The sequence below is a fragment of the Bombina bombina genome, chromosome 4 (assembly GCF_027579735.1).
Source record: "Bombina bombina isolate aBomBom1 chromosome 4, aBomBom1.pri, whole genome shotgun sequence".
Classification (NCBI taxonomy): Eukaryota; Metazoa; Chordata; class Amphibia; order Anura; family Bombinatoridae; genus Bombina; species Bombina bombina.
The window spans coordinates 998,042,426-998,068,000 of record NC_069502.1 but is presented as its reverse complement, the minus strand read 5'-3'; the positions used below and the strand labels follow the sequence as shown (position 1 = coordinate 998,068,000).

Sequence of the window (25,575 nt, the reverse complement as noted above, 5' to 3'; positions counted from 1 at the left end):
CCCTTTTCTAAACCTTCTTGTAGAAAGGACAATATCCTAGGAATCCTAACCTTACTCCAGGAGTAATCTTTGGATTCACACCAGTATAGGTATTTACGCCATATTTTATGGTAAATCTTTCTGGTAACAGGCTTCCTAGCCTGTATCAGGGTATCAATAACCGACTCAGAAAAACCACGTTTTGATAAAATCAAGCGTTCAATTTCCAAGCAGTCAGCTTCAGAGAAGTTAGATTTTGATGTTTGAATGGACCCTGTATCAGAAGGTCCTGTCTTAGAGGTAGAGACCAAGGCGGACAGGATGACATGTCCACTAGATCTGCATACCAAGTCCTGCGTGGCCATGCGGGTGCTATTAGAATCACTGATGCTCTCTCCTGTTTGATTTTGGCAATCAATCGAGGAAGCAGCGGGAAGGGTGGAAACACATAAGCCATCCTGAAGTTCCAAGGTGCTGTCAAAGCATCTATCAGAACCGCTCCCGGATCCCTGGATCTGGATCCGTAGCGAGGAAGTTTGGCGTTCTGGCGAGACGCCATGAGATCTATATCTGGTTTGCCCCAACGTCGAAGTATTTGGGCAAAGACCTCCGGATGAAGTTCCCACTCCCCCGGATGAAAAGTCTGGCGACTCAAGAAATCCGCCTCCCAGTTCTCTACTCCCGGGATGTGGATTGCTGACAGGTGGCAAGAGTGAGACTCTGCCCAGCGAAATATCTTTGATACTTCCATCATTGCTAGGGAGCTTCTTGTCCCTCCCTGATGGTTGATGTAAGCTACAGTCGTGATGTTGTCCGACTGAAACCTGATGAACCCCCGAGTTTTTAACTGGGGCCAAGCTAGAAGGGCATTGAGAACTGCTCTCAATTCCAGAATGTTTATTGGCAGGAGACTTTCCTCCTGACTCCATTGTCCCTGAGCCTTCAGAGAATTCCAGACAGCGCCCCAACCTAGTAGGCTGGCGTCTGTTGTTACAATTGTCCAGTCCGGCCTGCTGAATGGCATCCCCCTGGACAGATGTGGCCGAGAAAGCCACCATAGAAGAGAGTTTCTGGTCTCTTGATCCAGATTCAGAGTGGGGGACAAATCTGAGTAATCCCCATTCCACTGACTCAGCATGCACAATTGCAGCGGTCTGAGATGTAGGCGTGCAAAGGGTACTATGTCCATTGCTGCTACCATTAAGCCGATCACCTCCATGCATTGAGCTACTGACGGGAGTTGAATGGAATGAAGGACACGGCATGCATTTAGAAGCTTTGTTAATCTGTCTTCTGTCAGATAAATCTTCATTTCTACAGAATCTATAAGAGTCCCCAAGAATGGAACTCTTGTGAGAGGAAAGAGAGAACTCTTCTTTTCGTTCACTTTCCATCCATGCGACCTTAGAAATGCCAGAACTAACTCTGTATGAGACTTGGCAGTTTGAAAGCTTGAAGCTTGTATCAGAATGTCGTCTAGGTACGGAGCTACCGAAATTCCTCGCGGTCTTAGTACCGCCAGAAGGGCACCCAGAACCTTTGTGAAGATTCTTGGAGCCGTAGCCAATCCGAATGGAAGGGCTACAAACTGGTAATGCCTGTTTAAGAAGGCAAACCTTAGATACCGGTAATGATCTTTGTGAATCGGTATGTGAAGGTAAGCATCCTTTAAATCCACTGTGGTCATGTACTGACCCTCTTGGATCATGGGTAAGATTGTCCGAATAGTTTCCATTTTGAACGATGGAACTCTTAGGAATTTGTTTAGGATCTTTAAATCCAAGATTGGCCTGAAAGTTCCCTCTTTTTTGGGAACCACAAACAGGTTTGAGTAAAACCCTTGTCCTTGTTCCGACCGCGGAACCGGATGGATCACTCCCATTAATAATAGATCTTGTACACAGCGTAGAAACGCGTCTTTCTTTATTTGGTTTGTTGACAACCTTGACAGATGAAATCTCCCTCTTGGGGGAGAGAATTTGAAGTCTAGAAGGTATCCCTGAGATATGATCTCTAGCGCCCAGGGATCCTGGACATCTCTTGCCCAAGCCTGGGCGAAGAGAGAGAGTCTGCCCCCCACTAGATCCGGTCCCGGATCGGGGGCCCTCGGTTCATGCTGTCTTAGGGGCAGCAGCAGGTTTCCTGGCCTGCTTGCCCTTATTCCAGGACTGGTTAGGTTTCCAGCCTTGTCTGTAACGAGCAACAGCTCCTTCCTGTTTTGGTGCAGTGGAAGTTGATGCTGTTCCTGTTTTGAAATTCCGAAAGGGACGAAAATTAGACTGTCTAGCCTTAGCTTTGGCTTTGTCTTGAGGTAGAGCGTGGCCCTTACCTCCTGTAATGTCAGCAATAATTTCTTTCAAACCGGGCCCAAATAAAGTTTGCCCCTTGAAAGGTATATTAAGTAATTTGGACTTAGAAGTTACATCAGCCGACCAGGATTTTAGCCACAGCGCCCTACGTGCCTGAATGGCGAATCCTGAATTCTTAGCCGTAAGTTTGGTTAAATGTACTACGGCCTCCGAAATGAATGAATTAGCTAGTTTAAGGACTCTAAGCCTGTCCGTAATGTCGTCCAGCGTAGCTGAACTAAGGTTCTCTTCCAGAGACTCAATCCAAAATGCTGCCGCAGCCGCAATCGGCGCGATGCATGCAAGGGGTTGCAATATAAAACCTTGTTGAACAAACATTTTCTTAAGGTAACCCTCTAATTTTTTATCCATAGGATCTGAAAAAGCACAGCTATCCTCCACCGGGATAGTGGTACGCTTAGCTAAAGTAGAAACTGCTCCCTCCACCTTAGGGACCGTTTGCCATAAGTCCCGTGTGGTGGCGTCTATTGGAAACATCTTTCTAAATATTGGAGGGGGTGAGAACGGCACACCGGGTCTATCCCACTCCTTAGTAACAATTTCAGTTAATCTCTTAGGTATAGGAAAAACGTCAGTACTCGCCGGTACCGCAAAGTATTTATCCAACCTACACATTTTCTCTGGTATTGCAACAGTGTTACAATCGTTAAGAGCTGCTAAGACCTCCCCTAGTAATACACGGAGGTTTTCCAATTTAAATTTAAAATTTGAAATATCTGAATCCAATCTGCTTGGATCAGAACCGTCACCTACAGAATGAAGCTCTCCGTCCTCATGCTCTGCAAGCTGTGACGCAGTATCAGACATGGCCCTAGAATTATCAGCGCACTCTGTTCTCACCCCAGAGTGATCACGCTTGCCTCTTAGTTCTGGTAATTTAGCCAAAACTTCAGTCATAACAGTAGCCATATCTTGTAATGTTATCTGTAATGGCTGCCCAGATGTACTAGGCGCCATAATATCACGCACCTCCCGGGCGGGAGATGCAGGTACTGACACGTGAGGCGAGTTAGTCGGCATAACTCTCCCCTCGCTGTTTGGTGAAATTTGTTCAATTTGTACAGATTGGCTTTTATTTAAAGTAGCATCAATACAGTTAGTACATAAATTTCTATTGGGCTCCACCTTGGCATTGGAACAAATGACACAGGTATCTTCCTCTGAATCAGACATGTTTAACACACTAGCAATAAACATGCAACTCGGTTACAATTTTATTTAACAAAAAACGTACTGTGCCTCAAGAAGCACTAAACGATTAAATGACAGTTGAAATAATGAACTGAAAAACAGTTATAGCATCACTCTTTACAAACAACACAACTTTTTAGCAAAGGTTTGTTCCCATTAGTAAAATAACACTAATTAAATTTTAAACATAAAAATTACAGAGCAACGTTTTAAATCACAGTCACTATAAAAGTCTCACAGCTCTGCTGAGAGAATCTACCTCCCTTCAAAGAAGTTTGAAGACCCCTGAGTTCTGTTAGAGATGAACCGGATCATGCAGAAAATACAAGAGTAACTGACTGGAAATTTTTGATGCGTAGCAAAGAGCGCCAAAAACGGCCCCTCCCTCTCACACACAGCAGTGAGAGAGAAACGAAACTGTCATAATTAAAACAAGCAAACCGCCAAGTGGAAAAATAATGCCCAAATATTTATTCACTCAGTACCTCATTAATGCAAACGATTCTACATTCCAGCAAAAACGTTTAACATGAAAAATACCTAATAAAAGGTTTAATGTACTTTTACAGAGTAATTCCGGTGAAATACCATCCCCAGAATACTAAAGTGTAGAGCATACATACATGTTCATTATAACGGTATGGCAGGATTTTTTCATCAATTCCATTCAGAAAATAAAAACTGCTACATACCTCAATGCAGATTCAACTGCCCGCTGTCCCCTGATCTGAAGTTTTTACCTCCCTCAGATGGCCGAGAAACAGCAATATGATCTTAACTACTCCGGTTAAAATCATAAGAAAAACTCTGGTAGATTCTTCTTCAAACTCTGCCAGAGAGGTAATAACACGCTCCGGTGCTATTGTAAAATAACAAACTTTTGATTGAAGTTCTAAAAACTAAGTATAATCACCATAGTCCTCTCACACCTCCTATCTAGTCTTTGGGTGCAAGAGAATGACTGGGGGTGACGTAGAGGGGAGGAGCTATATAGCAACTCTGCTGGGTGAATCCTCTTGCACTTCCTGTAGGGGAGCAGATAATATCCCAGAAGTAATGATGACCCGTGGACTGATCACACATAACAGAAGAAATTGTGTGCGCTATCTGAGTCACAAAAGTTTAATTTTGGCTTAAGTATCCCTTTTAAGGGATAGAAATGTCAAACTTTAAAGGGACATGAAAACCACAATTTTCTTTCATGATTCAGTCAGAATATGTGATTTTAAACAACTTTCCAATTTGCTTCTATTATCTAAATTGCTTCACTCGCTTGCTATAAAACCGGAAGTGACATACATATCTTACTCGCCAATCAGACGCATGCCGGCATTGCCTCGCTATTCAATTGGACAGACAGTTATGTTACACTCTATTGTCGACTGCACACTGTCCGATACATAGTATGAGTGAAATCTGTCAAAACGTAGCAGGCGATTGACAATAGGAGTGTAACATAACTGTCTGCCCAATTGAATAGCGAAGGAATGCCGGCATGCATCTGATTGGTAAAATGTATATGTCACTTCTGGCTTTTCTGAGCAAACGGTGCGCGAACAAGGGGGATTTAAATGCAATCTGTGTTTGTTTGCAGACAGCGGCAAGCAAAACACACCAGATGGCAGGCTGGCTGGGACACAGCGGTATGTGACTGAGCATATTTGTACTCTGTATAAACTTTTTAAATATACAAAATAAAATTTATGCTTTTAACTGCTACTTAGCCTCGGTTTTGAAAGGGTTAATTTCCACTGAACAGGATAATCCTCTATTCTTTGATTTATGTCTCCTAAGCTTACATTCTTGCTTTTTCAAATAAAGATACCAAAAGAATGAAGAAAATTTGATAACAGGAGTAAATGAGAAAGTTGCTTAAAATTGAATGCTCCTTCGGAATCATGAAAGTTCAATTTTAACTAGACTATCCTTGTAATGTTTTCATATATCTTTTAAAAATAATGACTTTTTGGTTGCATTTGTTCTAAACTAATTTCAAATGTCTTTCAAATATTCAACATTTGTTTTTTGAAAACTAAAAACGTATGTACTCACTTTATTGAATTTAAAATTGTATTTTTAAATGTAACATTTAAGTATTTAAATGTTACATTTAAAAATACAATTTTAAATTCATTTAAGTATTTATTAGCATTCAAATTTGATTCTTATAGCCTTTAAAATAAAGCTAGTGGATTCAATATTTAAATGTAATATTCCAAAATCAAATTATGCTTACCAGATAATTTCCTTTCCTTCTGTATGGGAAGTCCACAGCTGCATTCCTTACTTGTGGGAAATACTGAACCTGGCCACCAGGAGGAGGCAAAGACACCCCAGCCAAAAGCTTAAATACCTCCCCCACTTCCTCATAACCCCAGTCATTCTGCCAAGGGAACAAGGAACAGTAGGAGAAATATCAGGGTGAAAAAAGGTGCCAGAAGAATAAATTTTAATTTAGGGCCCCCCATCGGAGAACACGGGTGGGAGATGTGGACTCTTCCCATACAGAAGGAAAGGAAATTATCTGGTAAGCATAATTTATGTTTTCCTTCTTAATATGGTAAGAGTCCACAGCTGCATTCCTTACTTATGGAAAACATATACCCAAGCTCTAGAGTACACAGAATGCTAACGGGAGGGGGAAAAAGAGGCGGGCCCTAATCTGAGGGCACCACAGCCTGCAAAACCTTTCTCCCGAAGGCTACTTCAGCAGAAGCAAAAACATCAAACTTGTAAAATTTTGAAAAAGTATGTAAGGAGGACCAGGTAGCCGCCTTACAAATCTGATCCATAGAGGCCTCATTTTTCAAGGCCCAAAAGAAAACCACTGCTCTTGTAGAATGAGCCGTAATCCTCTATACTCCTCAGCCAAAAAGATAAGGCCCTCTGACCCCTACCCTTCCTGGAAAAGAGAACAAACAGAGAAAGAAGTTTGTCTAAATTCCTTTGTGGCCTGAAGATAGAACTTCAAGGCACAAACCACATCCAGAATTACTTTGTAAACGTTCCGTCAACGAAGAAGGATTAGGACATAAGAAAGGAACCACAATCTCTTGATTGATGTTGCGAATTGACACAACCTTAGGAAGAAAACCTAACTTGGTTCGTAGAACAGCATTATCAGCATGAAAAGCCAGATAAGAAGGGACACATTGCAAGGCAGCAATCACAGATACTCTGCGCGCAGAAGCAATAGCCAATAAAAAAGGAACCTTCCAAGACAACAATTTAATGTCTACTTCATGCATAGTCTCCAACTGAGTTTGTTGCAAAACTTTAAGAACAAGATTTAAACTCCAAGGAGCATCATTAGATCTAAACACAGGTCTGATCCTAGCAGAGCCTTAACAAATGACTGCACATCTGGAAGCTCAGCGAACCTCTTGTGCAGTAACCCAGACAGGGCCAAAAGCTGTCCCTTCAGGGTACTTGCAGAAAGGCCCTTCTCCAGTTCATCCTGGAGAACAGAATAAGTAGGTCCTCCACACCTTATGATAGATGCGATGAGCAACCAGCTTACGAGCTTGAATGAGAGTAAAAATAACTCTCTCAGAAAACCCTCTCTTGGCTAAGACTTAGCGTTCAATCTCCACGCAGTCCGCCTCAGAGAATCTAGACATTGATAAACAAAGAGACCTTGGTCAGCAGATCCCTGCAACAAAGTAACTTCCACGGAGGAGATGATGACATCCCCACTAGATCCGCGAACCATATCCTTTGCGGCCAAGTCGGAGCAATCAGTATCACTGACACCTGCTTGATTCGAGCCACTACACTAGGAAGTAGTGGTAAAGGCCAGAAAAGATAAATTAGATTGAACCTCCAAGGCACTGCTAATGCTCTGCCTGAGGATACCTGTACCTCGACCCATATAGCTTGGTATTGAGACGTCATAGGATCATCTTCTTGCAAATCTCCGCAAATACTCGGGAGGGAGAGACCATTCCCCGGATGAAAGGATTGTCTGCTGAGGAAATCCACTTCCCAGTTGTCCACATCCGGAATGTGGATCACTGACAGCGAACAAATGTGGGTCTCCGCCCACTCCAGAATCCAAGATACTTCCCTCATAGCTAGGGAGCTTCTTGTTCCCCCCTGATGGTTAATGTAAGCAGCCGAGGTTATATTGTCTGATTGGAATTAGATAAACTGGGACGAATCCAGCAGAGGCCAAGCCTTCAGAGCATTGTATATTGCCGAAGATCCAAAATGAGATCTCGCAACCGTAGTCACAATCACCCAGGATTAACTTAGGACGGATGTCCCTCGGGACAAGTGATCCGGACAAAACCACCAAGAGATCAATTCTCTCGAGCGGTTGTCCAGAGAAATCTGTTGAGACAGATCCGTTCCACTGCTTCAGCATGCGCAGTTGCAACAGTCTGAGGTGAAACCTGGCAAAGGAAATGATATCCATGCTGGACACCATGAGACCAATCACCCCCATACACCGAGTCACAGATGGCCTTAAGGAGGTCTGGAGGGCAGGACCTGTTGATGCTAGCTTGACACGTTTCTGATCTGTTAGAAATATTCTCATGTCTAAGGAGCCTATTATAGTACCCGTGAATTCTACCCTGGAACTTGATACAAAAGAACTCTCTCTAGATTTATCTTCCATCCATAGGATCAAAGAAGACAGAGGAGAGATTCCGAATGGTCCACTCTTCGAAAAAAATTTTGGAGCCGTAGCTAGACCAAACTGAAGTGCAATAAATTGGAAGTGCTGGTCTAGGAACTGGAAGTGGTTCTTGAGGATTGGTACGTGAAGGGAGCATCCTTCAGATCTATCGTGGGCATGAACTGCCCTTCTCGAACGAGGGGAAGAATAGACCCTATTGTCTCCATCTTGAACAAGGGGGCATTTAAAAACCTACGGAAGCACTTTAGTTCCAGAATCGGACGGATAATTCCCTCCTTCTTTGGGACCATGAAAAGGTTTAAAAAGTATCCCAAACCTTTCACTGTGATAGGCACCGGGACAAAAACTCCTAAGAGGACAGATCCCGTATGCACCCCAGAAAGGCTTCCCTCCTCTCTGGTCATGAAGACAGGAGAGAGAGGAGGAATCTGCCCTTGGATGGCTGAGACTTGAAACCTATCTGACCATGGATCCTGCGCATCCTTGAACCAAGCGACTGAAAAGAGCGACAGTCTGCCCCCTACACAATCCAGAAGAGGACCGGGGACCACCCATTCATGCCGGCATCTTGCTCTGCTTGGATTTATTCCAGGACTGAGCCGGCTTTAAAGAGCTCTTGGTTTTCTCTGACCTAGCGGAGGACTGCTGACATGGGCTTTATCAGAACGAAAAGAACGAGAATTGTCCCTTAGACTAGTTCATATTCTCTTGCGGTAGGAGAGCACCCTTACCCCCTGTGACCGTGGAGATAATTGAGTCCAGGCCTGGGCCAAACAAAATCATTCCCTTAAAGGGGAGGGAAAGAAGTCTAGACTTAGAAGTTATAACCAGGGCCGGGAACAATTTCTTAAAGGGAGAAGAGGGGGAAAAAGGAATCCAATCCTGTCCCATTCATTCTTAATAATGTTCGCCATCTGACAGGAGCAGGGAAGGCTAAGGTACCATCCTGTCCTTAAACTCTATCCAACTTAGGAATCAAAGTTTCGTCAGGCAATTTGGCTCTGGAACCTCCGAATTCGCCAAAAGCTTCCTTTATAAGAAAGCTAAAATTCCTAAAACTAAAGTCTGGTTCCTCCGCAGCTGGAGGTTTAGAGGCAGCAGACTCCGACCCAGAATGTTCATACTCTGAACTCTCAGAAAGAACTTCATCCTCGGATAACACTATCAGTTAAATCCAATAAATTATCTGATGTATCTGAGTGCCATATGTAACCTTTTGCTTGCACTTAGCAGGGCGAGGTAAAGCATTAAAGGCCGCAGACACCGCTGTCTGAACTGCGCAGTAACGGCTTGTGAACAAAAGGCCCCCTCCATATGGAGGATCAGCAATGCTACGGGAAACTGCATGTGTAGAAGGATAAGAATGTAGGGTACACACCTCACTGGACGACAACTCCTCAGAGGTGGACGGCTCAGTGATAGCTAACATTTTTGATATTATCACATTATCAAGGCATATGGAACATAATTGAGAGGGCGGATCTAAGGCCTCCTCACAATATAAACAGGAATTACTCTTTAGGAATAGAGGGAGTGCACTCTAAAGTAACAGAATCCTCCATCCCTAGTGCAATAACCGGAGAACTATATTTATACCCCAATGGCTGGGGCACTCAGCACCTCCTATGACCCAGACAGTACAGAGATTTATGACTCCTCTCTGATAGACACCCGGTCAGGAAAGAGGGAATGAAGCACATGGTGCACAATGTAGGACCGTCCCTGCTATGAGAAAAATCACACCAAACTTGTAAGCTGCACAGCTCTCAAAGTGAAAGTGAAACCTGTATATTCCATAACAGCCTATGAGCCCAAAACATCTCCCACATAAAAGCAGCATAAAATCAAATAAATATTTAAGATTATTCCCCCCTGTTCACATTTAGTTAATGGAAGTAAATTGGAAAGTTGTTCAAAATGGCATGCTCTATCTGAATAATGAAAGTTTAATTTTGATTGAGTGTCCCTTTAAAACTCCAGTCCCATCTCGAAGAGTACTACCCTCCATAAGAGACTACTCCGAAAATCTTCTAACATTTCTCTGCCAACCTTCTGTGACAAAAGGCAAAGAATGACTGGGGGTATGAGGAAGTGGGGGAGGTATTTAAGCTTTTGACTGGGGTGTCTTTGCCTCCTCCTGGTGGCCAGGTTCAGTATTACCCACAAGTAAGGAATGCAGCTGTGGACTCTTCACATATTAAGAAGGAAACCCCATTCTGGGCCAGATTACAAGTGCAGCACAAAATATCGATTTCACTAAAGCGATTACTGAAAGTGATTACTGTTTCAGTGGGAGCTTTCAACTGATATTCAATTGTTAAAGGGACATAAAACTCATATGCTAAATAACTTGAAAGTAACACAGTAAAACTGAAAAAAGCTGCCAAGGAAATATCACTTCAACATCTCTATGTAAAAAAGAGAAAGATAGTTTTCCTCTAAATTTCTCAACCTCACAATAGTAACAGGATTGCTTTGGAGACCATCCTGGAGTTATTTAATGATCATCAAACTACTTTAGAAGTAATTTGCCCATCATCAGGCTTATAAAATCATCAGCTAAGGTAAAACATTTTGGGTGATGACTTCAGAATGATTAGCAGATTACCTTACTGATTACTTCACAAGCATGAACAGCCAGTGAATGTCCTAGAGTCATCTCATTTAAATATTTTGGCCTGTGGGCATACTTCAGGATGGCTTCTGATGACTAGTCTGGATTCATTGATTACTTCAGAATGACTCCAGGAAGATCGTCCTTTTTGACTAGGGTAGCTGTCCTTCAGCTACTGTCAGCATGTTGGGGGGGGGGGAAGCAAAACAACAACAGCAGCCAATCAACCTTATCAGCGCTGATATCACATTTTGCTTTACTGTGATCTCATAAGATCTCATTAAAATCTTGTGAGATTTCATAGGAAACTTCCTTAAACTGCATAAGGAAATAACATCACTGTGTCTATACATGCCAGAAGCAAGCTCCCTAGCAAGTCCTGGGACTAGCATCCTGATCCACTGCTTAAAGGGACATTAAAGACTAAATAAATGCTACATAGAATATGATGCATTCAAATAAAAGATTAGTCTGAGAATAACATGTAGATGTATTTTTTTAAATTTTTTCTTTCACAATTCAGGTAGAGAATACAATTTAAAAAAAGTTTCCAATTTACTTCAATTATCAAATTTGCTTCACTCTTGTGTTAATTCTTTGTTGAAGAGATACCTAGGTAGGCAGCATGCACATGTCTGAAGCACTACGTGGCAGGAAATAGTGCTCTTGCTAATGTATAACATTGTTGCAACACTGCTGCAGACACATGCACACTCCTGAGCTTGCATCCCTGCTTTTCAACAAAAAAACACATGAAAACAAATACAATTTGATTATAGAAGTAAAGTTGTTTAAAATATGCTAAATCATGAAAGAAAAAAAATGGGCTTTATGTTCCTTTAAGACAGGGAGCTGCCGTACTTGCAATGCCAGAGCAGAATTTTACCTGTGTGTTTAACCCATTTGCAGGGGGAGAAAGAGATGGAAGGAAAGCGGCAAGGAAGAAGAGATGATGAAGATGTGTAATAAAGTAAGAGGGAAGTGTGAGAGGAACAAAGACGAATGCTCTGATACACAACGCAATTATCTGACACAGATTCACAGTCTATTTGTAAACAATAAAAACATGAAGCGGACACATTGTGCGTTACCTTCGGAGAAGATGTCCGATCCTTTCCTGCTGGTAATGCTAGGGGAACACTAGTCTCTTCTCTCTTTGGTGATGGTACAGGGGGAGCCGGTGCTTTCTTTTTAACGGTCTTTGCCAATGTGGCTTCATTTACTGAACTGCTCTGGCTCAACTCTGCACTCTCTTTTGGTTCAAAAAATGGGTTTGACCTATCAATAGAAAACCTGCAATAAGTATAGTTTCTCAATTCTTCAAGTAACACATTTTTCTGCATCATTTTTATCTACAAAGGATAATTCATAAAAAGAAAATAATTCCATAAAAATAAAATACAAAATAAAGAATAAAATAAATCTTAATCACTGTTGCTTATATGTATGCAACATGGGAATGTCCACAGCACAATTTGCTTAAAAAAGTATCTTTATTGACAAAAGATAGAGCGACGTTTCGTGACTACTGTCACTTAATCATGCTATAGGTATAGCATGATTAAGTGACAGTAGTCACGAAACGTCGCTCTATCTTTTGTCAATAAAGATACTATTTTAAGCAAATTGTGCTGTGGACATTCCCATGTTGCATATTGTTATAGTGGAATTGGGCAGATTTCCACGGTCGACACGAGCACAGTATTTTGCCTGGCAGCTGTTCTACATATTGCTGAGGATTGCTTATATGTATGATCTTTCTGTAGCGGTCTGCATCTATTTACAAATGGCGCACTCTAAAGCTTGCCTTGCTTTTCTTTCTAGGATGTTGGGTTCAAACATTATTTTGAAATAACTTTATTTATAAAGGTTTTTACACATATAGGCACACAACAGAAGAAAATAACATTTCAGATTGATAAAGTTTTAAGCAAAACTAATTTTTTCAGGACTCCTCTCTTTTCTGCATATATAACACCCCTTCTTCCAGCAGCCTTTAGTTCATGAGTAGCCAGGCTAGGAACTAGGTTGGAAGAGGTAGCAAAATAGGTCTCTCTTATTTTGTAGCTTGATCCAGACACAGAAAAAAGGATGTTTCCTCTCTATTTGTTCTGATAACGTAATTATTCTAACCTGTCACTACTAAAACAACTGTATGAAAACATACGTGGGAAGAACAAACCTCCTAGCGTGGTTATTCATTAGGTATACCTTGTAATTACAAGACATTTTTGTAGTTTTTTTAATTAATTAACTCACCAGCTGAGTGTGAGTGAGTTTCTGAATACCTTAAATTGATGGTAAATTTGCACATAGTAGAACTAAAAATTGGAATAGCCGTTAGCATTTAGTATAAGGCTAATTGGTAAACACCTACTTTTTCTGCACCAAACAAAAGTTATACCTTAATCTGACATCCTCTTCTTCCGTAGCTCTGTCCGCCCTTCACTAGACTCGTTTTTTTTCTTTTTATGTCATTTTTGTGCTGCAGCCAGAACGGCACTAAAAATTTTTTCGATTGGCTGCCACACAAAAGCAATAGAAAAATAAAAAAATTCAGTCTAGTGAGGGGTGGATGGAATTAGAGGATGTAAGAAAAAATTTACTTTATACTATAAGCCAAAGTTTATTCCAATTTTTAGTTCTACTCTGTGCAAAAGCTATATTTTAAGAAATATACATATAGTCATTTATTTTGTCTTGCTTGTCAAAGGCATTTGTTTTTCAATGCCTCTGACAAACCTGGGTTTTTAATCTACCCCACTCAATATCCAAGCTTTCAGGTCTAACTTTTCAGAAAAAGTAAGGATCCTGTTAGAAAACACATTCCAATAATGTGTTTATGTGACGGTGAACCAATGTGATTTACTTCTTAAAAAACTTTAAAAGTCAAGGCAATTAAAAGAATTGATATGAAAGAGAAGATCATGGTTGTCAAATTCATTATTGATTTTCCCTACAGTAATATTATGGTCTGGAACTATTATTTGTTTCTCCAGAAAGGTATTTGTTATGTTGACTGAAGAATACATTTGCTGGCTCTCTTTTCCCTGATATAAAAACAGGCCTCAATACTTACGTATAAATCTCTATATAAGGACCTTGACTACATCTAGAACTGACTAAGATGTTTTACTTCAATACATTTGCTGTTAGCACTGACTCATTGGCTGACACTTTTGGAAATGACTTGCTATATAGTCGTTTATACTTTGCAATTAAATTCTTTATTGGAAGAAGCACAGAAACCTCAGACATTGAGCAGCGTCAATGGGATTCTAGTTCATCTAGAAGAAATAGGATTAATATTCCTGCAATAAAATCCTGATAATCAATGGTTACATCTTGGTCCCAACATTCCTGTTTTTTTCAGTTGAACTAGGACCATATGAATAATAAGAGCTCTGTATTTCCTTCCTGAGGTTGGGTCTTGAAGCTAAGTGCAGGGTCAGAATATTCAAAATTCTTCAAGTTTTCCCATTTTTACAAGTGTGTTAAAGTGATATGAAAGCCATTTTTTTCTTTCATTATTCAGATATTATGAAAGAATAATATTATTTTAAACAACTTTCCAGTTTTCTTCTATTATCAATTTTGCTTTAATCTCTTGGTATCCTTTATTGAAGGAGCAGAAATGCACTACTGGGAGCTAGCTGAACACATTGGTAAGCCAATGACAAGAGGCATATATGTGCAGCCACCAATCAGCAGTTACCTCCCAGCTCATGAGCCTACCTAGGTATGCTTTTCAACAATGGATTCAAAGAGAACAAAGTGAATTAAATAATAAACACAAATTGGAAAGTTATTTAAAATTGTATGTTCTATCTGAATCATTAAAGAACATTTTTGGGTTTCATGTCCCTTTAATTAAACCCAGAATAGCTTTAATAAAATAATTTGTCTTTGCTCCGACGCTGGCATTAATGGGTCTTGAGCATTCAGAAAGGTTAAGAGATTAAAATATACCATATTCTGGACCGCAAGTCCCAAAGCAAGACAAATATAAATGCTGAATAAGTACTGTATGTCCAGCAAAGTGTCAGAACAGCAGGAACAGAGAGAAAAAAGTCAGGACCTTTCATATCTAATTTGTGATTGTTAATATTCCTGTTTATCATTCAAGAGGTGGTGCCAACTGTAGCTGTTCACAAACGATTCCAATATGGAGCAACAAATCAGACTATGAGTATCCATTTAATTCACTCTCTGAACCAGGCCCGGACTGAGCATCGGGCATAACGGGCATTTGCCCGGTGGGCCGAACTGTATTTTGGCCGCGCCCATTACCGCATTGAACAATTTTTTTTATTATGTATTAAAAATGTATTTATTTTGTAACAGTGACACAGTCTGAACATATGTACTAACTCACCACAATCTATTAACATCATACAGTATATTTATTATGCTAACAAATGTATTTATGAATGAATATCATGTATGGTGGAACTAGAGTAGACATATACAATATTTAATAGTAAAATGTTAAAAATACTTTGTGTTTTAAAGCTTTAAGAATGAACTATAACATACTCTAAAAGTCAATTGTGCTTTAAAAATCTTGAGAGAGACTATTTTTACTGAAATGCAAAAGAATTTGCACAAAACACGATTGCTGTGACTCCTATTTTTGGTTTATCTAGTAATTCTCATACTTACAAACCATGCATGCTGATTTATCGAAAAATAATATACAAACATGCACTACACACATGCGCCATTTTAAAACCACTAACTCCCCAGTTACATAATAAGTACTATGCTTTAAATGGCGTAAATAAATATTATCTATAGTTTCTATTTAAGATCCTACTATTTCAGGAGCTATATTTACTATTTAAACTATACCTGCTTTATCAAACTGTCTGTGGATAAGCTCCTTCTGTAGTGGGAGCTGAAATTATCGTTATTCTATCAATCATAAATAAGGCAGGATTATTACTGAAAAATTAATAAGTAAGTAATACAATATATATTTGTGTAGTGTCTGTCTGTATATTATTTTCAATAAATCAGCATGCATGGTATGTAAGTATGAGAATTACTAGTTCTCTTTTTTTTCTCTCCCGTCAGTTTATTTTCTCTTATTTGTTTGTGTGCTAATTTTGCGGTGATAATATAAAAGACATTAACTTATTGATTATTATATTTTTTGGAGCTGTGTCTTCTAAACAGTTGTATATTATTTTGGTGAACCAAGAAAGTTGATATGAAAAGAAAAAAAAAAAAAGAGAATTACTAGATAAACCAAAACTGCACTTTGAAACATTAAAAGAATAGGAGGCACAGCAATCTTTTTTGTGCAAATTCTTTTGCATTTCAGTAACAATAGTACATATTATTGCTGAAAATCTCCCTTTAAAGGAGTCTCTGAAATAAATAGATGAATGATTTAAGACTGGGTTATAATATATATTAGAGCGCAGTATCCCCTATAAATCGTTGATTCATGCAAGGCATCTTGTAGACAAAAAAGTAAAGGCTTCTATATTTGAGGGGGAAAAAGCAATACATGCTTCAGGCTTATTAAAGGGACCTAAAACAGGTTGAGATCTGTGCATATCATAAAAGGGCTAATTAATTAAAAAATAGTTTGCAGACATTTTAAAAAACAAAATTGCTGGCAAGTATTTTAAAATAATTTTCAAAAATAAGCAAAATGAATTACATAGCTAAGCTGCCTGGAACAGCCAACTCCACCCACCCTTATCAGTGTTTAGACACAGGCATTGCATTTCAACTAAGCTTACAGCTTCTAGGCATGCTCCAGCAGATAAATCCTATGCATGTTTGCATTCTACCAAAATAAAAATAGATATAGATACAGTCATAGAACGAAGTGTGTGAGGGGAGTTAGAGCTTTACAATTCAGAAACTAAAAAGAAAGGGTTAATGGCGAGGCACTGCAGTATATATTTGCAGGTAAAGTAATTAAAGTACGTATTATTATATTTTGTCTCTATCCCAACTTGTTTTACATCCCTTTAAGTCTGGTACCAGAAAAAACAGTTACATGTGTAACAGAGAGTAGTAAACCAGTACTAGTTATTTATCAAGACTGAAATTCCTTTGACAGAAAATTTACTACACATCATATACATTTTTGGTTAGTTAGAATGTGCTGATGTATAAAGTAGTTGCCTAGAATGCACCCGATTTAAAAAAATAATAATAATACAAATATTATATATATATATATATATATATATATATATATATATATATATATATATATATATATATATATATATATATAAAAACACATTTGAGGAACTTTCATTTCCTTGGCTAAATTAAAGGGACAGTAAACCCAAATATTTTCTCTCATTATTTAGATAGAGAATACAATTTTTAAAACGTTTCCAATATACTTCTATTATCACATTTGTTTCGTTCTCATGTTATTCTTTGTTGAAGGGATACCTAGGTAGGTAGAGTGCATGTCTGAAGCACTACATGACAGGAAATAGTGCTGCCATCTAGTGCTCCTGCTAATGTATAACATTGTTGCAAAATTGCTGCCATATAGTGTTGTGGATACGTGCACACTCATGAGCTTCCGTCCCAGCTTTTCAACAAAGGATAACAAGAAAACAAAGACAATTTGATAACAGAAGTAAATTGGAAAGTTCTTTAAAATTGTATGCTCTATCTGAATCATGAAAGAAAAAAAAAAATGGGTTTTATGTCCCTATAAGTAAATAGCTTGCTTTTTTGCATGGTGTAATTTTCTTCAGTGTAAATGCAGAGTTGCTCTGGAGACTAGAAACAAGAAGATGTATATATTGATTACCCACCTCATTTTTCATCTCTTTGCCAATTTCTTTCCCTACTTCCCTTCCCTATTTTTTGCACCTCGTCTTTACTTTTATAATTTCTGACTAATTTGGGAAAAAATTAAAGGACCTTATTTTATTTCTGCAAAAAAACTTTACAATGCCAATATGTAAAACAAGAACGATTGTCTTAGCAATACTATTTTCTTGTGATTTAAAGGGACAGTAAACACCTTAATATTTTTATATAAAATAATTTTGCAATGTACTTTCACAAAAGAATTCAGTTCTCATCCTTTAATTCAGTTTGTACTAATACAGAGAAAGAAGATTAATCAAAAAGCATAAACCTGTCACAAATTAGTATCTCTATTTCCATAAGATTTAATAACCAGTTTATAAGGTCACCAAAAGTGAGATAGAATTGAAGATTAAACGATTCTGAACTTTTTTTAAAGTCAAAATAAAAATTTCATGATACAGGTAGAGCTAGTAATTTTAAGAGGCTTTCCAGATTACTTTTATTATTAAGTTGATCGCAGTCATTTAAAATTAGTTTGTGATTTGCTGTCATATGATAAAGGGAGCTGGTAAATTAGGGTCAATTTTCAAATTTGACAGAAAAAAAATGACTGTCTTTTTATTATATTATACAATATTATAATCAGTCCAGTAGAATTTTCATCACTATAAGAATTATGGCAATAAGAGGGAAATTAGCTTTTTTATCAATTTGTGGTCATTCTAAAAAAGTGATCAGACATAACCAATTTTTGCCCCCTATTCATGTAATTTAGCTCTGAAAACTGTGTTTTTTGTATTTTTTTTTTACTTCTCAGAGCTGGAAATACACCCACTGCTGACTTATCAAGCTAACCCTGCTACATACATTACCTTAATTGACTATAACTGCTAACAAGTGCAAAGCAATGTATTTTGAATTAACATTTTGACCATAGATAGCCTTGTTGTCTGAAGCCTCCAAATAAGGCAAATTGTTGGCGAAGTTTGAAGCAAACAAGCAATTGAAGCAAAAAATATGCCAATTTGTTTTTTTTAAATGTTTATACTTGGCTGATATGTTAGTCTATATAGCAACATAAAAGAAATCTCATGTAATTACAAGGTGTTTACCGTCCTTTTAAGTGCAGATTTTTTATTTTGTACTCTGAAGGTCTACAAAGAAGGTACTAGTGCTATAGAAAAGTCTAAAAAATGATACAATTCCAAACTAATTAAACAGCAACTGAAGTGATGTCACATATGAAGCAGCTTTTGAAGTACAACAGAAAAGAAAAGCACAAATACCCAGAGATGTTGACGGACACAATATTTAAAGGTGTTATCACTTCAGTGATCATCAAATACTGAGACACTTGTGAAACAAAAGATAGGTCAAATGTCAAAGAGAAAGCTAGTGAAACAAAATGGATGGACATGGTTCAGAGAAGAAATACAAGAAATCAGAGCAACATTTTGTTTGGTGAGGAGAGATCCAAAGTAACTGTCAATTGGCCTAATTTTAAGGACAACTTAGGTGAGCTGTCTATAAGCACTCAGGACATATCACAATAACATGATAAGGAAACAAGCAAAAGACACAAATGGAGAAAGAAAGAAACAATGTTTGCTTTTGTTCCACTCTACTACTATCAAAGATGAAAGATAATGCACATCAAAGAAATAAGTGACCCTACAAACACAGTACTTTAGGTGCATATACACATAATGGAAGACTAAACAGAAAAATAAACTACACTGTGTTTTTTTTTAATAAACAAACTTTATTTACATGGAAGGGACTGTACAAACACAACAGTACTCTGGGATCCTTTACAAACTATATGCAGGGTGTGCCCAATTCATAACCTATTTTCAACAAATCCCATTTACATAAAAACTACATTTTAGGAGCCTGTGTAGCATAATAAACTATGGAATTTGAAAAATATCAAACTACTCATAAAACAAGATCAAATTCACAACTGTGAGAAAAAAAAATGTGAGTGAAAATGTATACAAAGCAAATATAATTATTAAACATTGATTGTAAAAACAAATCTCAACATTTTAAATTCATATTAGCTAAATACTAGGTAGTCCATACTAGAGAAAAAGCAAATATACAAATCATTTACATTTTCTTATACAGGTAAAATTAGCTTGATTGAACACACAAAATATTTTTGCTGCCAAATGGATAAACAAAAATGGAGCATCATAAAACAGAATTGAAATCTACCAAGTTGTGAAACTGGCATAACATCTGCACAGTCTGAGGTTTCTAAAGTACAGTTAACTGCTTCTTACTAGAAGATCTGTACAAATCTAATTGTATGACATTAAGGAGCAACCTGCTTTTAAGGCAGTAAATGAAAAAGCACATTTGCATTTGTTTTAAAAGAGAGAGTGCACTAAGGCTAATATGACTAATGGGAAAACATGGAAAGAAACAAATAATGCAAGAGATGGGGGAATAAAAATTTCCCTGACAGAGAATCTGTAATCCATCAAATATATTATTTTTGTCACCCCTGCACAACCTGTGCTCGCCCACCCTACCCTAATGCAATCAGAAATACCTGCAGATGTATTAGAATTCAAAAGGACACAGCTAGATCTTTGAAATGGAGGAAATTGAGTTAGTGTGAGAGGTAGAACTGCAAACCTACCACTCAATTCAATGAGATAGTGAACTAACATTATAATCAGTGCTACCAATCTGGTTTGAAACTATTAGTCCAATATACATAAACAACCTTTAAAATCAGGACACGCTGAGGCCTGCTATGTAACAAGATACAGTTTATCTTCAACTTTTTACCATATACTGTAACATAAGATAGATTTATTTGATTTGTTAAGCAATGCAATATATTTTGACTAACATTTATTTTACTTCTTTTTTGTGGTATCCTCTTTTCAAAAGAAATTAAATTTTTCTTTATTTTTTTATAATTTATGTTCCACTAACAAAAATGCTAGGTATATAATGGTGTAATAAAAGCAAAGATTCTTCTGAAAATAATATGTAGATGTATGATTTCAAATTATATTAGTTATATAAGGTTGTGTTTTTTTTTTGTTTTTGTTTTTTAATATTGAAGTAATGTGTTAGTAGTAATAGATGCCTCTATGTTATAAGCCATGTTTTTCTTATGTCATCTGCTGAGGCTAATTAGGAACAGCAATAAACAAGTCTCTAGAGTGTGCAAACAGTTGTGTAGAATATAGCACTGTCAAATATGGAGGCAGAACTTCCAATTCTCACAGCAATTGGACCAACAGGAAATGGAAACAACAAATTATGAAAGATTTTTTATTACACATTATCAAACACTTTATTTTACAGTCTCAAAGTGCTTCATGTGCCTTTATGTAAGCGGTGGCCTTAAATAATAAAATACTGTTATTTGTCTCGTGTTCATTGTGTGATGAAATCCCCAAATCTACCAATAATTAATTACTTGTAAGAATCCTCTTGTGCTATTAATTTCACCGTGAATGCAGCATCGAGAGTGGAGATTGCAGGCAGACAGGTTCACTATTTGTGAATCTGTCCTCCTGCAATGATGATAAATTTTGCCTATAATATCATTTGTTGTAATGTATCAAACATTTCAAAGGGCTATGCAAGGGGTTAAATAGAATCCTCAGCAAATAGGCAAAATTATGACTTGTTGAGGTAAAAGATGAGAGGATTGATTGGCGGATGGACCAATATATATTGTAGGATATCTAATAAATATGCAAGCCAAGAAATTTGGTCTCAAAACCATTTATCATACATTACAGAGTTAGGCATCAGGTATTGAAGAATAAGCAGGTTGTCAAGCGGCTAATTTACTAGAGTAAGGTAGAGACTTTTACAAATCATATGAAGAATATGTAGAGTTCTATAGACCCACTTCTTCAAAGAGATATCCAGTATCTTTAAAATATGGCACCACACAGGCATTGTGAGCACAGAATATGCAGAGAGATGTTAAAGGGACAGTTTACTCAAAAAATTTCTCCCCTTTAATTTGTTCCCAATGATCCACTTTACCTGCTGGAGTGTATTAAATTGTTTACAAGTAGCTCCTTTACCCTTATATTGGCATTTGAAATTGTTAATTTAGCATGTGGTATCCCCACCTATTCTGAAAGTTTGTGGCCGCGCGTACCAGCTATAGATAAGCTTTGTAAACACAGCCAGCAGAAGAAATTACACTCCCAGTGTGATAAAGCAGAGATAAGGTAATAAAATGTTGATTTTCCATTGTTCTCTCAAAGTATTGGTGATTGTTTTATGGACAGATATAAGATAAAGAAGCAGCTATATTTACACAATGTGATACAGTAATGAGATCTGATTATACTTACAAGCTCAACCCATTTTATTAGGCTGTGGCTTCAAAACACAAAATCAGAGCTTTAATATACAGAAATAAACCTTAAAAAGATAATTTTCATAAATTTTTTACTCTGCAGTTGGTAAAAAAAGCAATTGTAAACACATTAAGGGAAAAACTATTTTACAGTATACTGTCCCTTTAACTACCCTGATATAAACTGAGCCAATGAAACTAGTAATTCAGCTAAGGGAGATAGATTTTTAAATGTTCTCAGGGATAACTTCTTGTCACAATTAATAGAGGAGCCATCTAGGAATAAAGTTATATTGGATTTAGTGCTATCAAACGATACAGATATAATATCAAACATAGAAGTCAAAGAGCATTTGAATAACAGTGATCATAACATGGTCACATTTGAAATCGCTTTTCATAAGCAGTGTCTTAAAGGTTTAACTAAGACTTTTCATTTTAAGAAAGCAAAATTCAATGATTCAAGGAAATCATTAAATATGGGACAAAGTATTCTCTAATAAAAATACAGAGGATAAATGGATAACATTTAAAACTTTGTTAAATATACATATCAACACATACCATATGGTTCTAAAAGTAAAATAAATCAATCAAAGCGTGTTAAAAGCTGGATGTGCCTCTGAGAACTCACAATAATATGTATACAAAATAAGTCTGAAGAATAAAAAACCAAAAAAATCAAAAATACATGCGTCAACCACAATGAATAAGATAACAAAATGTTCAAATGGCAACACTGTATTCAGTATAGCCTCATATGAAGCAAAATGCTAACACATATCAAAACAACGAATAATGTTTTCCTTGAAACACAAGTTCATAGAGAAAATTGTTACTTGAATCCCAAATGGTTGGAGGCCAACTCGATCAGGCTCTGAGTATATGTATATGTAACAATGATAAAAAAGAAGGCGCCACAGTGGTGCAAAATCATTGGTAACTAACCAAAGTAAATATCATACTCAAAAATTTCATGGCACTTAAAAAGTGCAAAACACGCCTCCTGAACTCTTACAAGCCGTTCAGAGAGCAAACTTTGGCAAACAGGTTCAGTTCTTACTCCGAAATCTGTGCGTATCGCTCCGATACCGGCTAAAAGTCAGTGTGGAGTTCAGCTGTTCCGCAATCAAACCTGGTGTGCAGTCATCAGCGGATGTCAAAAGCAATAAATTGTACTGCAAACATCTGTAAGATTCTAATATACTTTTAATAAAAGCAATAAAAGCATAAAAGCCTAAAATATTTAACAACGTGTTTCTCAGTCTGCACAGGACTGTTTCATCAGGTGAAAAAGAGTAATAGCACAGCAGAACATTTAGAGCTCTTGTCTACAATGGATTAAAATTGGCCACACATGTTTGTAAGTTTAAATCCCCATTCATGACATATTGGTCCCCGATAGGTCTTTGTCTCTCATACGCTCCAATCACATCTTTAGTATTACATCAATGTGTGGGAGTGTAGACCACAATAACGTGATAGTGGGTATTAGGGTGAGTAAATTTGACAACTGCCCTAATAAACGTTACGGTATATCATTTAAGCAAAAATATGCCATGGCTACAATGTGCACAAAAATGTGCCATAAAAAAACAGACATGTTGGCCAAGTCACACCCACATCAGACGAGTGAGTGAAATTTTAAGTCGGTTGCCCCAAAATTCTACAAACATAATAAGAAACATATACAGATAAAATATGCAAAAAATAAATAAATCCTAAACTGATAAACTTTCCCTAGGAGCGGTGAGTACAGGTGTGTACCTAATCTATAGGACCAAAACAAAAAATGTGCGACTACCCCGATATATCAGAATGGAACAGAACTGCATGTCTGGTTCAAAGAAAGTGCATCTATCAACTTATTAATTGGATTGAGCCCCAAAATCTAAGACACTGTGTGGAAATGTCCCATTGTGTAATACCAAAGACTAGAGATAACTTATGCGTGTTCAATTAAAGGCTGCCATATCTATATGTTCGTTTAGTCCAAAGGAATTAATGGTCTTAAAGGGACAGTCTAGTCAAAATTAAACTTTAATTATTCAGAAATGACATGTAATTTTAATCAACTTTCCAATTTACTTTTATCATCAAATTTGCTATTTTCTCTTAGTATTCTTAGTTGAAACTAAACCTAGGCATACTCATATGCTAATTTATAAGCCCTTGAGGGCTGCCTCTTATCACAGGCTTTTTAAATTCCTTTTCAACACAGAGACTAAAAGTACACGTGGGCCATATAGATAACACTGTGTACAGACACAGGGAGTTATTTAAGATTTAGCACAACACAAGGCTAACTGCAAGACAATAGATAATAAACAGTCACTGTCATGTGATCAGGGGGCTGGAAGAAGGTTCGTAGATACAAGGTAATCACAAAGGTAAAAAGAGTTTTAGTATAACAGTGTTAATTGTGCAAAACTGAGGAATGGGTAATAAAGGGATTATCTATCTTTTAAAACAATAACAATTATATGGTAGACTGTCCCTTTAAGTTTCCATATTTAAAAAGTTTCCCTTTGGCGTAAGTGAACCAACCTGTTGTGCCTCCAAGTATTGCGTATATGTTTAATGGGAAAAATCCTAAAAATATCAGTCTGACTATGGTGTTTGCATATACAATATCTTGGTTTAATAAAGATTTCTTAAAGCTCCTCAACTGCTCACCCCACCTTTTCTTGAGAGGTCTGCAGGTCCTGCCTATATACTATATTCCACAAATACATTCCAAAAGGTAAACCACAAATTTGGAGTCACAATTGAAATGTGTGGAAATCTCAAATGATTAATTGGTGGTATTAGATGTGAAAGATATTCTATTCCCAAAGGGGAAGGAACATAGACCACATCCTTTTCTATTGCATTTATAAAAATCTGCACTAGCTAGCTGGCTAGCTTTTATAAATGCAATAGGAAAGGATGTGGTCTATGTTCCTTCACCTTTGAAGGTACTGTGACCCGATAGAACATTCCTGACAAAAGCAGCCTCTGATGAGGCCTACACGTCAAAGTGTTAGAATTTTCTTAAATGATGTAATGAAGACCAAGTACTCATATCTTGAAAATACACACAAGGGCGCCAAATGGCCTAGCACAGTCACAAACATCAGATTACTAATAGGTAAGTATACACTCACATTCGGTATATACCATATGGTGTTATATAAGTAGGCTGAAACTTCAAAGTTGCCCAAGCTGACTGGCCTCCGGTCATGCAGGAGCCAAATGTCATCAGGTTCATATCCCAATTCACAAGTGGCTTTTCTTGTACACACTGTTCTAAATAAAAGACACAGCACACCAGATAGCCAAGTACAGTTTGCAAACCAAGGGAATGTATATAGAGGAACACTCACTTACATATTTTACATACTTACTATCTTGGTTATTTGTATATATTTTTTAGAGAGCACCCACTATATGTGTAGATATACTTGCATTTTTTATGCTTGTGTTAATATATATATATATATATATATATATATATATATATATATATATATATATATATATATATTGTTTTACAAGTAATCATCTTACACATTTGGTGTATAGAAGCCTCACTAAGGAAGGCCCAGGATAAATTCTAAAGGTCTAAACTTTGAATGGGTTCAAATGGAGG

At 37.4% G+C, this 25,575-nt stretch overlaps 1 protein-coding gene across 5 annotated transcripts in view; it reads right to left on the bottom strand.

Annotated features, from left to right (window-relative positions):
* EHBP1 (EH domain binding protein 1) overlaps positions 1 to 25,575 on the bottom strand; it is a 1,033,533-nt gene that overhangs the window by 509,440 nt on the left and 498,518 nt on the right. For all 5 annotated transcript variants that reach the window (XM_053712059.1, XM_053712060.1, XM_053712061.1 and 2 more), the window contains one exon: positions 11,887 to 12,073. In XM_053712059.1, the coding sequence (XP_053568034.1) occupies positions 11,887 to 12,073 (187 nt within the window). The remainder of the gene's footprint in view (positions 1 to 11,886; positions 12,074 to 25,575) is intronic.